The 14,764-nt window shown below is 44.1% G+C and overlaps 1 protein-coding gene across 5 annotated transcripts in view; it reads left to right on the top strand.

Annotated features, from left to right (window-relative positions):
* The first annotated feature begins 68 nt into the window (after positions 1-68).
* Positions 69-14,764, top strand: part of LOC133401817 (growth factor receptor-bound protein 10-like) — a 54,232-nt gene continuing 39,536 nt past the window's right edge. For 2 of the 5 annotated variants that reach the window (XM_061675252.1, XM_061675251.1), the window contains exons 1-2: positions 71-359; positions 11,880-11,996. In XM_061675252.1, coding sequence (XP_061531236.1) covers positions 11,946-11,996 — 51 coding nt within the window. In that variant the 5' untranslated portion in view covers positions 71-359; positions 11,880-11,945. Of the gene's footprint in view, positions 360-11,879; positions 11,997-14,764 lie in introns of all 5 variants that reach the window. The other 3 variants (XM_061675254.1, XM_061675250.1, XM_061675256.1) reach the window with 3 other exon arrangements.

Below are 14,764 nucleotides of genomic sequence, written 5' to 3' on the forward strand. Positions count from 1 at the left end.
AGGCACCACTGTTCGGCCTTCGCGCGGAAGGCGTGGCCAGGCTTCAAGGGGCGGAGAGGAAGCCTTGCGTGCCTGCGCCCGCGCGTGTGCGCGTAAATGTGTGTGTCCTCCTGCTTGGCGGCTCGAGATGACAGACTTGGGAGTCTTCTTCTTCTTCTTCTTCTTCTTCGGCCGTCACAACTACTTGAGTCTTTCCTCCTGGTCTTCGCTGTCGCCTCCAGGCTCCCCCCGTCCCGCGCGTCGTCTTTTGCCCGGCCAGGGAATGTTGAACGCCGCGGCCTGAACCGGCACCGTCACACCTCCACACGGCCGTGCGAGGCTCGGAGCCCGCTTGCCCGCTTGCCCGAGGCAGCTGTGAGGTGAGTGCTATCGGACGACCGCGTTACGGTACCGCCGGCCGTGCTGGTGAGGGCGTCCGGGCGTGGCCAAAGTCGCAAGTGTTGTCGGCCGCTCAACTCGAACTAAAGTCTTGTCGTTGCGGTCTCGCTTGGGGCAACTCTGCAGTCCGCCGCGGCGTTGGCGTGCGCTTGTGTTTAGGGGGCTTTTCTTTTCAGCTTCTCTAATTCAAGCTCGTCATGTTGTTGACGGTGGCTTCACGTCAGTCAAGAGGAGGCTCCACGGGCTACTTCATTGTAATTTCATTTTGTAATGTTATTTGTATTTTTTTGCATCCAGCGGGACAGTTCGGCAGCGATCGCCTCTCGGGGGTGGGGTGGCCTTTTCCGGGGAACGCTCGCCTTGTCCCACCGCGTGGCCGCCGGCCGGGGGTCCCCGAGTAGAATCCTCAGTTTGGTGGCAGCTTGACTGAGTTTAGTTTTGAGTGAACCTACGCGCCTTTCGACGCCCGCTGTCATTTTCATATTGTATCATATGTCGCATGGGGTCAGTGGTTCTCAAACACCGATTACCACCTAAAAAAAATAAAAATAAATAAATAGTTAGCTCTCCAAGTACCATTATGACCCACATTAAAATAGTAGCGTTGGTCTAACTGTTAAATCAAAATTGAAGTTTCATGATATTTAATAATATTGTGAAATATAATAAAAAGAAAAAAACTCAATTGCAATTTTTTTTTTTTTAAAGAAGTGACCTAAATATTCAAAAAGAAACTGTTGTTAAAGATTTAATTCAAATGTATTGAACTCAAAAGTTAAATACAACTGAACTGTTCTTGAGCAGTGGTTCTTACGTGTACCACTAGAGGGCGCACACATAGTACACTACACAGTGACAATCACTGCAGCATGTGTTGTACAGCAACGCTTTTTTTTTTTTTTGCACCACAGACAGCTTTCACATAAAGCAATATTTTGATGGGCCAGCATACAAATTAAAACACATTTTTATGTTTTAATTTTTCATTTTTTTTAAACAAATTCTTATTTGTTTTAATTTTTTTTTTTTTTTTTTATAAAAATGTGTTTAATATAAACACATTTTTATAAATACAACTCACCATTACGTTTATTATATTTCTCCCCCCCCCACTAATTATTGGGAGCCCTGTGCTTGTTCCTCTTCACTGGGTTTGTCCCATCTCTGGTTAATAGGATAGATTGACACCCAAAGTGTGTTATTTGTATCCAGTCTACTCTGAAATTTTATTTTGTTTATTATTTGACTCACATAAATCAGTATTTTAAGTAGGACTGCTGATATAGGCTCTTCCTCTGTCTCATTATTTGGCATTTGTCTTTTCCAAAGAGGCTCTCCGAAGATGTTTGTTTGTTTCTTGTTGTTGTGTTTTTTTTTAAACTCCTTTTTGCCAGCTCGTGGCATTACTTTTTTAACTATCGCATCACATGACCAAGATGACCGGCTTGCCATTGTGTATAAAGGTGCAGGGAGATGCACCTGATTTTCAGAATAAAACCTCTTCCTATTTTTTTTGTTCAACCTCTTGATGCGTCTCGGTGTGTCAGAAGAATTCCAGGTCTGGTTTCACAGAGGATATATATTTCCGAGCCCAACTGCAAACCTTCAGTGCGGGCCAGACGCTCAACCAGCACGTTTACAAAGAGATCATGTGGCTTTTTATTTATTTGAATTTACAATTTTTTGCTTTCGCTTTGCGTGAGACGAGGCAAGAGTTGTGGCAGGACAACTCATGGCTTCTTCACCGTGACGACGCTATTGCTCACGACGCCCTGAGCATCCGACACTTCCTGGCCGTGCCGGAGCAACTTCTCGACACACCGACCTGCCTCTGTGGGATTTGTCGCCCCCCCTCTCTTTCTCAAGCTTATGTGGGTCATCAAATGGTTTTGTTTTGAAGACGTGGACAACATCAAGATGGCCGTGATGATGACAGAGCTGTGGAAGATCCTGGAAGATGTGGCAGAGAAGGCTGTGAAAGTGTTCGACACCAGTGGGATTACTTCTTAGGGGAAGAATTGTTTGTACTTTGTATTAGAAGTTTCTTTGTGATATTTCTTTTGTGACGCCAGCCAGTCCTGACGCTTTTCTCAAACACCTCATCATATACTCAACTTATAGGAATATACAGTACAGTGTACACATGCATCCTCGTGGTCCGGCACCCGTGGATTCACCTTGTTGAAGATTTTTTTTTTTTTTTTTTTTTTCCCCCCCTGAATTTTTTGTCAATTTTTTTTAATGTTAAAAAAAAAAGTCTTTTTTTTGTTTTGTTTCTTTATTAACCTCACAACATGCAGTTAGCCAAACCCTGTTACTGTACCAGGTACCTGTCTTTCGACTGCTTATCGGGTCAATGCGTTTGTAACGTGGAGGGTCTCTTGACGTGTTCTCCCCTCAAAGGTTTTGCCTTTGGTGACTTTGCTGAATACATTTTTTTGTCCTTTCTATTTTGCATCTCTAATTCTCCGTCTGGCCATCTTAAACTGACGAGGCTCGCCCTGTCGAATCAATCGTCCTCAATGACAGACGGATGTGATGTCGGCTGCGCCCCAACGTGCTTCTGTCGCGTGTGTTGAAGAGGCGCTACTGTGCATTTGAAACTTTTAATAAGAGTCTGTGGATAAAGATTTTTTTGGGGCCCCAGTGCAAAAACAGACAGCACAGATGAATGAAACAACTTGACTGTTATCACTCATCAGGTATCATTCATGGTGCAATATTCTCCTTCTCATCGAAGAAACTATATACATATATATTGAAATATTTTCATTGATTATTTCATTTTCATTTAATCGTGGCAAATGTGATGAGTGGTGGGGCGACACCCTAGCGCCCTCTCATGGCCAACTGCCACTGGAAATGGGTAAATATTTTACTGTACACAGATGGGACAAAAACGTATAAACCATGCCAGTTTTAAACAAGAGCATGAGCAAATCTCTGTTGTGTGGAAATGTGCCATACGGACGGACGTATTATGTCAGACACAAAAAAATGCATTTTGTGCATTTAAATTAGTTATATGCACCTAAAATAAGAGCAGTGCAAAGTTTGTTTTCAAATACTTACTTTTCTGTGGTGTGTCAAATTTTGAATTCATCTTTTTGCTTTGCAGGGACGTTTGAGTGCAAGTTAACTATCCAAGTGTGACGACTATCAAATCTCTTTCCAATAAGCGCTACGTAATCTGCTCTGCAAGCAGCAATTCTAAGAAGTACAATTCTCAAAGGACAGCACATACGTATACAAATCAGATGCAGCGGTGACTTGCCCTAACCTCAAGAGTGTGCCATGGATCAAGTTTCTCACTGTCTGGTTGTGGTCCAAATACAATATGACTGAAATAGCCTGTGCGAGAGGCAAGATTGTGACCTTTATTTCGGGGGCAACTCGACACCTGATGGACCGATGGCGCGGGTGGGTCATGTGCAAATGGCCGCACAGTCGTGTGTGACAAAATAAATGATAAAAAAAAACAAATTGTGGCCCTTTTGTGTGGTTGTAGTGTGGTACTATAACAACAATTCCAATACTGTGTGTCAGCTTTACTGTAAGTCTGGGACCATTTCCTCAGTTTGATCGAATTCTAACAGTAAAATTCGAAGGCCATCACTAACGTTACTGACCTTTTTCACAGCATTGCTTTTGATTTTGCCTTGAAATAGTGCAAGAAATACAGTTGTGTAACTTCATAGAGAGATCACGAACGAGCAAAGAAGGACCCCATTTAATTGTGGGGGAGGATCTTGATTAAGTTTGGAATTTTTTAAAAACAAATTTGTTTAACCGTTTGAGTCACCATGGCAACAACAAAACGGTCCTCCCTTGAGAATCGTAATGTAACTTCTGTCGTTCTTCTGTCCTGCTAACTAGCAAGCACAAATAGTTGCGCTACAATTTTCAGTCCTCTAAAGAGTTCATCATTGGTGGACGCTTACTTTTGTGAGGTAGTAATAATCCACCAGTAATGTGCCATGTGGAAACATCTTTCATGAGCAGAGGGGAAGTGCAAATAAACGACTGAGATAAGATGGTTGATCGAGTGTGCACAATCTCTTATAACTGGGGATGTTCAGAATTAACCAATAACATTCCAACTCATCTTAAATGGGAGTCAGCGCACACCTGCCACCATTTAAAATGCCTCTGATCAACCCCAAACAAAGTTCAGATGTTCCTGTAGGCTTTTCCTGGAATTGATCTGGTCACATCTTACGCTACAAGCCGTGGTCCACGCAGAGCTTCCACAGCATCAAAGGTATCTGACGTATGAAAACATTTGCAAGGCGTTAAATAAACCATGGAAGACTGTGAGGACCGTCGTCATCAAGTGGCGAAAATATGGAACAACATTGACATTACCAAGAAGTGGACGTCGCTCCAAAATGAATGAATAGACCACAAGACAATCTGTCAGGGTGTCTGCCAAGAGGCAGACGGCAACGCCGAAGGAGCTGCAGGAACCGCTGGCAACTTCTGGCTGTTAAGTATACGTGACGGCAATCTCCCGTCTTCTTCCCATGTCAAGACGGAAGCCTAATCCTACAAAGAAAAGCATCTAAGACCGGCTACATTTGGGCAAAAACACATGAAATCTCCCAAATGCATGTGGCACAACGTGTTATGGTACGATGAAACCAAGGTTGAACCTTTTGTCTCGAACTCCAAAAGGTACGTTTGTCACAAAAACAACACTGTTCAGCAAAAGAACGCCACACCGACAGTGAAGCATGGTGGTAGCAGCATGGTGCTTTGAACTGGGGCCTGAGTCAAGGTGCAAGGAATTACGAACAGTTCCAAGTAGAAGTCAGCGTTAGTACTCGGCTAGCAGTAGCTTGCTAGGCTACACAACGTTTTGTCGCCTCCTTGCGAACCGTATCGGATTCAAAGTACGCGAGCATACCGCAAGCGAGCCTTAAACGGACGTCCTCTCCTCTCCTGTCCTGAGCACTGGTGACCAGCAACACTCGTTTTTCCCCATTTTGTCCTTTCTCATACAAAGTCGGCGCGCTCCACTCTTGTTGTCGTCGCCACGGTAACGAGTGTATCCGGTTGTATAAAGCCCAATGATCGTAAAAAACGTGATGCAAGATTTTATTGTAGTAGTCTGACCAAGTGCTATCGTGAAAGAGAGCAAATTTGTCTTGTAGTCTGATCACCGGCATTACGTGTTGTCTGTCTCGGACGTGTTGTCTGTTCCACACCGCCGACATGTTTTTTTAATATAACTTTATTGGCGGTCAGATATTTCCAATATGACGTCAAAAGTCGTACGACAAGGCTAAAAATAAACTAGCTTTTGGATTCAAATATACTGTGCACGATGGCAACGCGGAGTAAATGTCTTTTGCGGAGCCGATCAATGACGTCGTTGATCGATTCGGCGAATTATGACATTAAAGCCGATACCGATCGGCCCGATAAAAGTGGCGTGAAGTCCAGTTAGTACGTAACCTTCAGGCTTCTGCTAGAAGGCAACACAAAGAAAATAGGAAATCGCCCACGAAAACATCTGAACTTCTTTAGAGGCACATTATACGGTGGCAGGTGTGCGCCGAGTCCAACCACATTATCTCAGTTATTTAAAATGAAAAATTACTTGTTGCTGGTTATAGTGACACTTAGCAGTTTGGATAATGTTCAAACCAAGGTCGGCCAATATGACCTTGATTGTATTGCGGGACTTTTGAACCTTTTGTGGTTGTGTCAAGAAAGGGCACATCGATGAGGTGAGCTAGCTCACCCTTCTGAGGTTACCAATACCCCCCCCCCCCCCGACCTGTACAAGCCCAAAGCATTCCTCTTGCTATTGCATAAGACTGGTTCTCGACAAATCCTCATCCAATTAGGATTCCAAAAAGACCTTTCTCTCATTGACTGGTGCTATTCAGTCTCCCCCCGGCATGACATCAGGCCCTCTCCTATAGCCCCGCTTTACGCTGCTGCTCTCAAATAATGAACGCTGCCAATTAATGACTAATCAACATGTGCAACAAGCACATCCAGTGAGGAGTGACTACCATCTAATCTGCTGATTAAAACAGAATACAGAGATGCTCTGTTCAACTTGCTCTGTTGCATTGCGGAAGGAATAACCGGCAGGCCGCACACGCGCATCCGCACTCGCACCGGCAAACTCATTTGTCTTGATTATTGGAATGAAAAGTCTCATTTCAGAGACACTTGGAATACCTTAGTACATTCAAATGAGCATTGGAGCGTGCATGTCCAACTGTCGAGTTCTCGGCTCTGACGATTGTCGGTGACTGTGTTCGAGTTCAAAAAGATGTTTAAAAATGCCGGCACACTGTTGAAGCTTTCAAGTGCAAGATTGAATCAGAAGAACACGAAACGTGCACAGGCAATGAAGGTGTTCAGTCGTCTCATCGCAATTACGGCTACATACTCGATATCGTGGTTCTATTGGCCAAGTGGCCAATAGGAAGTTTTGCTAACTCCGAGCGTCACCCTCCAATATTCTCATCGAAAGCATCTAACTAGTTTAAACGTACACACTGCAATAATTGACCTGCCCTCCGTTGGGGTTGCGGTACGGTCAGTACAGTCCTTTCAATGGGCCGGAGACAAGACTCCACGCTTTGACTTGGATCGGTGCCATTTTGTTTCAATTAAGGTTATGTTCTGGACTGTAGGAAGAGTCTGTTATGTCACGTAAAAACCAAAACAAACTTGACAATGCCAGCTCGTCTCTGTCTGGGCAACAATGCGGTGGACCTCAAATGATTAGGAATCTTTTGTTTTCAGTGATGTTGTGCAAATGGAGTGAGGATGCTACCTTTTCGCACATACAGTTACAGAAAGGGAATACAAATTGACATTACAAAAGCTGACACTAAATTAGTCATTACATAGCCAGTTAGCAAAGGTTTACTTTTTTTTTCCTGACAGGAAGTTGCTGATTATCGAATCGACTTTTTGGAACGCATTTGGAAGCGCGGTAAATCACAGATGGGTGCACGCTAACTCATGGCGGTGGTGCCCTAATAGCATTGTTTTATAACAGTAATGTTACGCATTTTGTTTCTGCAATGCAAACATCTGGAATGCGAATTTTTTATTTTTTTTTTGTTTTGTTTTGTTTTTTTCTCTCCTCCCCTCTCCATTTTATTGCATCGAAGACACTGACAGAATAAGACATAACAATCCCAAAGGGACTGTTTTATTTTTTTCCATGGTCAGTACCTTTGTCTATGTCCGCCTATTATATCTTGGGCAACTGGGGAGGGGGGGGAGGGGGGCGTTACTTTATCGCACATACTTTTTCACCCAGTATCCGATATGGGGGAAGAAAAAAAAAAAAAAAAAAAAAGTGCTCTGTGCATTCCAAAGATGGCTGAGCAGACAGAGCTGAACAGCCCAGTGTTCAGCTGTGTCCAGTCCAATCGACCGGAGGCAAGTTGAGTAAGATGAACACATTTTACAATTACCTACACAAAAGACGACGGACGTTGACGCAGCTGCACAGCTGGGTTGGAGCTGTTTTTTCAGTTTATGATCATAAAACCGCCAGTGCGTGCAATGGCGTTATCCAAAAGTAACACAAAGGGCTAATGTTACTTCCCCAAAAGATATCATTTGAGAAGTAATTCAGTGTTCTTTTCTTTGTTTTGACCTTATTAACCAGGCACCCTTTCCCCAATATTTATTCTTCTGCCGTTTAAGGGACTAAAGCTTAGGTGCTTCAATACCTGCCCAAATTGTAAGCTAGTTTTTCTTGCTGAAACAAAGAAATTGACAGACTAAAAAAAAAATAAGAGAAATGCAGCATTAACCCCAAAAAAGGAAGGGAAAAAAAAAAGAGCGTTAACAGGACAGACAACCCTGACCAACAATCAGGCAAAAAAATTAAAATACAAAATCAACCGGCCGGGGCTTTAGTTTGGGCCTCTATACCGTATGTAAGTTTCAAAGTTTAATATTTCCATTTTCCTCTCTCCGGGTGTTGTTATTGGGATGACCCATTATTTGCGCTACGTAGGAGTTGTGGCTTAAATAAGTCATGACAGTATTCAAAAAATAGAATGGAAGTTAATGTGTATGCGCTATAGCATCTCCATTGATAAAGAATTCTGATTTGCAATGTTTGGCACATGTTATGGTGCTGCTACGAAACAATGCGGAAGGCGGCGCAAGTCGTCTGAACATTTTTCATCCATAAGGAGGGTTCGAGGCAGAATTGTGGCCGTATTTTGTTTTTTAGAAGACCGCAGATATGAAATGAATTGAGTATAATTACACTATATGCAGTGAGTGTGTATGCAGTGAAGTTGGGCTCCACTGAAACATTTTGAGCTAGCTCTGTGAATTTCCAAGGGTCGCATGCATGGAAATTCATTTTGGTTTGCGCCAAAAAGCATAGCGAGCTGAATTGTTTCTTTTTTGCATTCCAAACAAAACATTTTGTAATGTCCTAAGTTGAGCCGTCGGTTCCCGTTCCCGTTCCCTGCGAAAGAGATGGATTCAGAGAGATGTTTTTAATCTACAGTTTGAATTGGGCTTAATTTAAAATCGCGCAGATGCGCGATGATCCTCGACTTAGCCTGTGGCTTCTTTTCAGGTCTTAGCGCCTTGCCATGTTCTAGATGAACCTTCGGCGATATGAAGCGCGCATCAGCACGTTCACCTCGAGATGGACGAAACGTGTTGATCACCGGCACGTGTTCCGTCTGCAAACGTCATTTGGTCGTTAGGAATCTCGGCTACCGGACGGCGGCTGTGGTACGCCGGCGCCCGCGCCGATCTCTTTTCTCTTTGCCGCGGAACAGCCACAACCAGACTGATTGGTCCAGCCGCAAGCCTATCCGCTTTAAATTGGACAAGGTTTTTCTTTTTCGGCGTTTTTCTACCTCTCACGAGCACCTCTGACATTTCCGAGGATTCCTGTCTGTTCGGTATCGTGAAGCCCAGCCGGCACAGAAAGCACCAAGGTGAAATGACGACGCCGTGAGTCGACGTGTAGGCGGCCACGTGGCCACTGTTGCACGCTCGCCGTTCGGCAACAGCGACTAAGTTCACAACAGTGGTGGAGAAATACGGCTGGGCAGACACTGAAGTGTTGAAGGTCAAGTGCAGATCCTTTTATCTGCTGAAGTAGTTAAAGGCTGTGTTGATGCGCGCTGTTTGGGCTCCGGTACTTTCCACCGGGAGCTGACATGACTGGCGCTGTACGAGCACTCGATGCATGACATCTTAAACACAAGACGCCGCGTTGGTCGCAATTGGAACATTTGACCCCGGTACGTTCCAACGTACCTACGGTACATACATACTGTGAACAGTATTTTGCCAGGAACGTAAGAAAAGTAATTTTCAGACTTTTATGCCACAACGAAAAAGGTGAGGAGGCGGGGTTTTCTGTGGTTGCGGGAGATTGGCTCCTCCCCAAAATGAGCGACTGGGCAAAGTCGCGACGGCCGAACCGCGACGATGCGGGAGTCGATTGTACAGCAGTACAAGTTGGAGACATTCCTTATCAGAGGAGCCAAAAGAGAAGGCATTGCAAGGACATTAAAGTGCACTCAAAAGTTCGGATCACTTCAGTTTGTCTGGATGCAATCACCTTACCAATGGGGAGAACAACCGCACCTCAACGTCTCTTTTTCTGGAATGATCCAACACCGCAGGGACAATTGCGGTGTCAGGGTCAGGGTCGGGCGTTCATTTTAAGTACGCTCTTCAAGTGGAAGGAATCGAATCAAAGAATCCTGACAGGCTGTCATCCTTGCACTGGAATGGCTTTGATTCTGGCAGAAATTAAGCAAAGGCGCGCTTTTGTTCCACACCTTAGTCACTGATCGGAATAGTCACGTGTTACGTCCACATGAAGTTATTTTCACGCTGCACTTTTCTCCCAAAAGTACTGGAGCAGCGTGTGCGTAAAGAGATGACATGACGAGAGAGCAAACTGCGTTCACTTCAAGGTATTTACATCTCGGCCAGACGCGCAACTTAAAAGGGAAGACATTTTTCGGTGAACAAAATGGAGGAAAAAGATGATTGATTTAACATGGATTAGGAGTTGTTAATACTTAATCTTTAGTTGCAAATCCTTTGCTTGCGATACCCGCATCTTGTCAGTGATCCATTGACATCAAGAAATATTTGCATTCTTTTGTCATGCCTTTGCAGGGTTTTCGCTACTGGGAATTCTTTCAGTTGTTGTTGATTGTTTGGAGACACCTGATTTTTTTTGTTTTTTTTTGTTTTGTTACCGTGTTTCAACTCATCTGGCTGACGTGCTTAATGCATTGTGGTTTTCGTAGTTTCTCTCGTGACTATTTTGAAGTGGAAAACCGACAAGTAGACGTGAGCCGAGCCCGTACGATGCAGCGGAAAACCTGTATTTGTTTTTGCGTTCTCTAATGTTAGCTATATAAGCTTATTTTGGTCAATACCAAGCAACTTCTGACTCCTAATAAACATACAGTCCAAGTGCAGCTCGTCAACAAATCCGTGGCGCCTAATGAGGAGCCGCCTGGGGAGTTTAGGCTGATGTTAATTTGTTTTGTTTTTGTTGTGAATTGTTTGTCTGTAAATAATGTGTAAATGACGAGCCGTCCTTGCATGCCAGCTGGCCGGACCACACAAGCATTTGCACAGCAATGCACACACATACGGATGCACACTCATGACAAGGACGCCCATTCAGCAGCCGTTGCTACGCACTTGCCAAGGTCTTTGTTTAGATTTCATTCATGGTTTAATCATTTGCGAGCACTTTTGGACGTTCTATAAAAACCCAATGTTCTCTAGAGTTCTTGGAAGGGGGGGGGGGGGGAAATAGATGACAGGAAACGGAGTTTTCTGTCAGTCAGTTTTTGACATCTGACCTGGTTTGTCTCGTTGGATCGAGTCGATTGAAACGATGCTTTTTTTTAATGATGCAACCTGGGACTAAATAGTTTCAGTCTAAAGTGCGCCACTTTAAAAAAAGCTCCTCAAATAGCACATGCACATAATGGTGCTCAAAATGGTTGTTTTACGTACCCACGCATAGCGACGTGTGAATATCCTCGCTGGCGCACATAAACAGAAAAGAAACGTGCACGCACCTTCTCACGAGCGCTAATGCGAACACAAAATGAAATTAGCTGTAATTATTGGTGGGCCGTATTTTTGGAATACCAACAGGGGTCACGAACTGCAGCATATGAGCGCTCATAGTCTTGAGCCTGAGCAGCTTGACTCCAAATATACCCTCGGGGGGGGGGGGTCTCACTTTAGACCTGCAGAGGTGCCCGCAGTGTATTTTGGCGTAAGCGTTCAGAGGTGTTTGCACACTGGCAGCAGTGGTGCGGATACTTTGTTCCTCCACCCAAGATCTCCAGAGTTGATGCAAAGAGCACAAGCAACAAAAGTCTTGTAAGGACGATTAAAAAAATATTCAATAACCATCTTATGAGTTTATCACTTTCCTTTTTTTTTTTTTCTCTATTGCTAATTCATTTTTACTCACCTTTATTATTATTTTTCTGCAGGTCCATCTTCCCAGCAGGACTAATCCAAGCACGTAGATTATACAGAAGAACAGAACAAGTCAAAGCATGGCTGTGGCCGGATGTCCCGATTATTTCCTGCATCATCCCAATTATCAGGTAAATAGCAAGATGGATTCTTCCGGGGGTGTGAGATTCTCTCGGGCTTTACCCAAGGGAGGACCGTTTCAACTTTTGAACCCAAACTAAATAGATTTTATGGAAATGCAGAGAGAAAGACGATAGCCACTGGAAAGAAGGCATCAGCCATTTACTTTGGCTCTCGTTTCAACCACGGAACCGACGTTCGCACGCTTGGACAAAAATGTTTTTTTCAAGTTTATGGACGAACGTGAACAAGTGCCAGAGCGTCTATAAAATGCTTAATTAAACTATTTGTTTCCATTGTTGACTTGATGCCTGAGCGAATCTGTGTATCACAGGCCTAACACAAGAACTATATTTTCTGTTCATATTTGAATACAAATAGGCTGGGGGGGGTAAAAAAACGTATTTCGTTTTTCCAAGAAAATTACTCCCCCCAAAAAAATAACCTGAGTTAAAAAAAAAAAAAAACCACTCCTAATAATCACTATTTTGAGTGCATCCACACCATTTACAAGCCTAAGAGAGTCAAATAAAACTTCCCATACGTAACTTTGAAATGCATTTAATATAATTATGTGCTTCGACATTTAAATAGCAAATCAAAGCAAGCCGTCAGAATATATGTTTTAAAAATAAAAAAAAAAGTGTTTGATTAGAAGCCTTTAAATACGTGGCCCTTCATAATAGTGTCAAAAGCATCATGTTCACACATTATTATTATGATGATTGATTGATTTTGGGGATGGAGAGAACTAACTTCATCGTGTGCATGTAAACGTACTGTTGAAAGGTGTCGGTCAGACAGGGTGACAGATATCCGTTTTTATAAATATTGCGCTGCTTAAACCGTTTGGCTGGTCATTTAACAAGCGTGAAACTTGTTACTTTTTTTTTTTCCTGAATTTAGTCGTAGCAATATTTTCCTTTTTATTTGTTTAGTCCTCATCTAATGTATAGCTTCATTTGCTCTTTGACCTGCCTTTGCAAAGCGAGTCGGAACTGCGTATTACTCGTGTTCATGATACAAAGTATTTTAAGCTGCGTATTCACAACCGTAAGAGTTTCTGCCAGTAAACCTTAATGGGGAAAAGTGGTCCACTGTGAAATTTAAAGTCGTGATAAGACGGAGTGCTAGTTAAAGGATGACGAGTGAAGCCTCACTATACTTGTTCCACTGATAGGTAGAACTTTGCTAGCTGGGACTAAACGTTAACAATAATGTTCAATGTCTCCTTGTCTTCGTGGTTTTATTTTTGTAACTTTACACTGTGAATGCTGTCTTTAAAGACCGATCTTGGTGTCAAGACCACATTTTGCAGGTCTTGGTCTTGTTTGGACTCAACTCCCCAAAGTCTGCGACTTGCCACGCACGGTCTCAGGCGTTTGTGTCGGGGCCAGCAGTGATCTGCTTTTCTTTAGCTTGAGCAATGTGCTAATGAGGAGAAGCGTTCGGTACAACGACAAATGGGGTACTGACGGGGCACGTGCACAGATAGACCGCAAGTAGCGCTCAAGCACCAGCCCTTTTCCCCCGAGGTGGGAAAAAATTGCCCTTTTTGCTGCAGCCCATTTATTTGATCCCGAGCCGACGGGAAAATCAGTTTTTCTCGGTAAGAACCACAGAAGAGATCAAGAAGGTACTCTTCGAAATGTGTGCGTGCGTGTGTTGTTTGTCTGAATTTACTTCCAGAGGGCGATATAAAACACCATTCAAGACCAGTATATGATGTGAAAGAGCCCCTAGTTTTGTCCAGTGGAGTTGAACCTTGACCTGAACGCACACACTCTTACAATTTGTGCTGGACTGTCCCACCAGCCAACCGTTGTTTTAGTGCTGCTTGGATGACCACGTAAGGCATCAGTCACAGTCTGGTTGCTGGACCTGCCGGCACTCTGTGTTGACTTCATTATCATTTTACATCGCAGTGATGCGAGTCTCATTACGGTCCAAAATGTCGCTTTCAGTCTGAGCAGCAGAGCTTAAACTTGAGACAAGCGATTGGATACGGTCGGGCTTTTTGGCGACGCGAAGACGACCGCGACTTCTTGTCTCGCTAATGGTCGTGCGTGCCGAGATAGCCGTTACAGTTCAATCCGCACCCTGAAAGGTCCGTTGCAGTGATGACGCTGGACGGCTGGAGGGAAACCAGGCCGAGGACCACGTTTGCTCTTTTCCTCTGCCGGCGTTCAGGAAGTTTTCTTTCTCGCCAGACCGGGAGATCCTGTGCTGTGTCCTCCCTGGACTCGCTATTGATACTGCGGCACTTAAAGGAGGCCTTGGTGGGGTTGTTGGGTACGCGTAGAAGAGTTAATGGTGGGTGAAGAAGCGTTGACGTACGCCACTTTAAATTGGGGGAATATACATCATGGTTGAAGCGATCCAATTCAGATTCCCTCGTGCGTTTCCACAACAGAGACTCCGCACGCTTTGCTTTCTAGCCACAGCCGTTGTACATTCCCGACATTGCCTGTCAATTCAACGTTACTTTAAATAGCGACGTGAAGTCCACCACGAGGGAGTGAAACATTGAATTGCAAAGACCTTCTGCCAGCAATTGGATCTCGTACTGTGTGTGAAATGCATGCCACACGGACGGAGCAAAGGTCAAAGGAGCCTGGTTGTTTGAATTAGGGTATACGGTCCTTTGTACAGCGGCGCCTTACCAGAAGCAGAGGCGGACTGACTGATATTAGCCTTTACGTTGTAAAGACGAGACATGTACGACCTTGGAGGGCCTAATAATGTCACGGACCGCCGCCTTGAAGAAATGTTCAGTTTA

This window comes from Phycodurus eques, chromosome 4, assembly GCF_024500275.1.
Source record: "Phycodurus eques isolate BA_2022a chromosome 4, UOR_Pequ_1.1, whole genome shotgun sequence".
Lineage (NCBI taxonomy): Eukaryota > Metazoa > Chordata > Actinopteri > Syngnathiformes > Syngnathidae > Phycodurus > Phycodurus eques.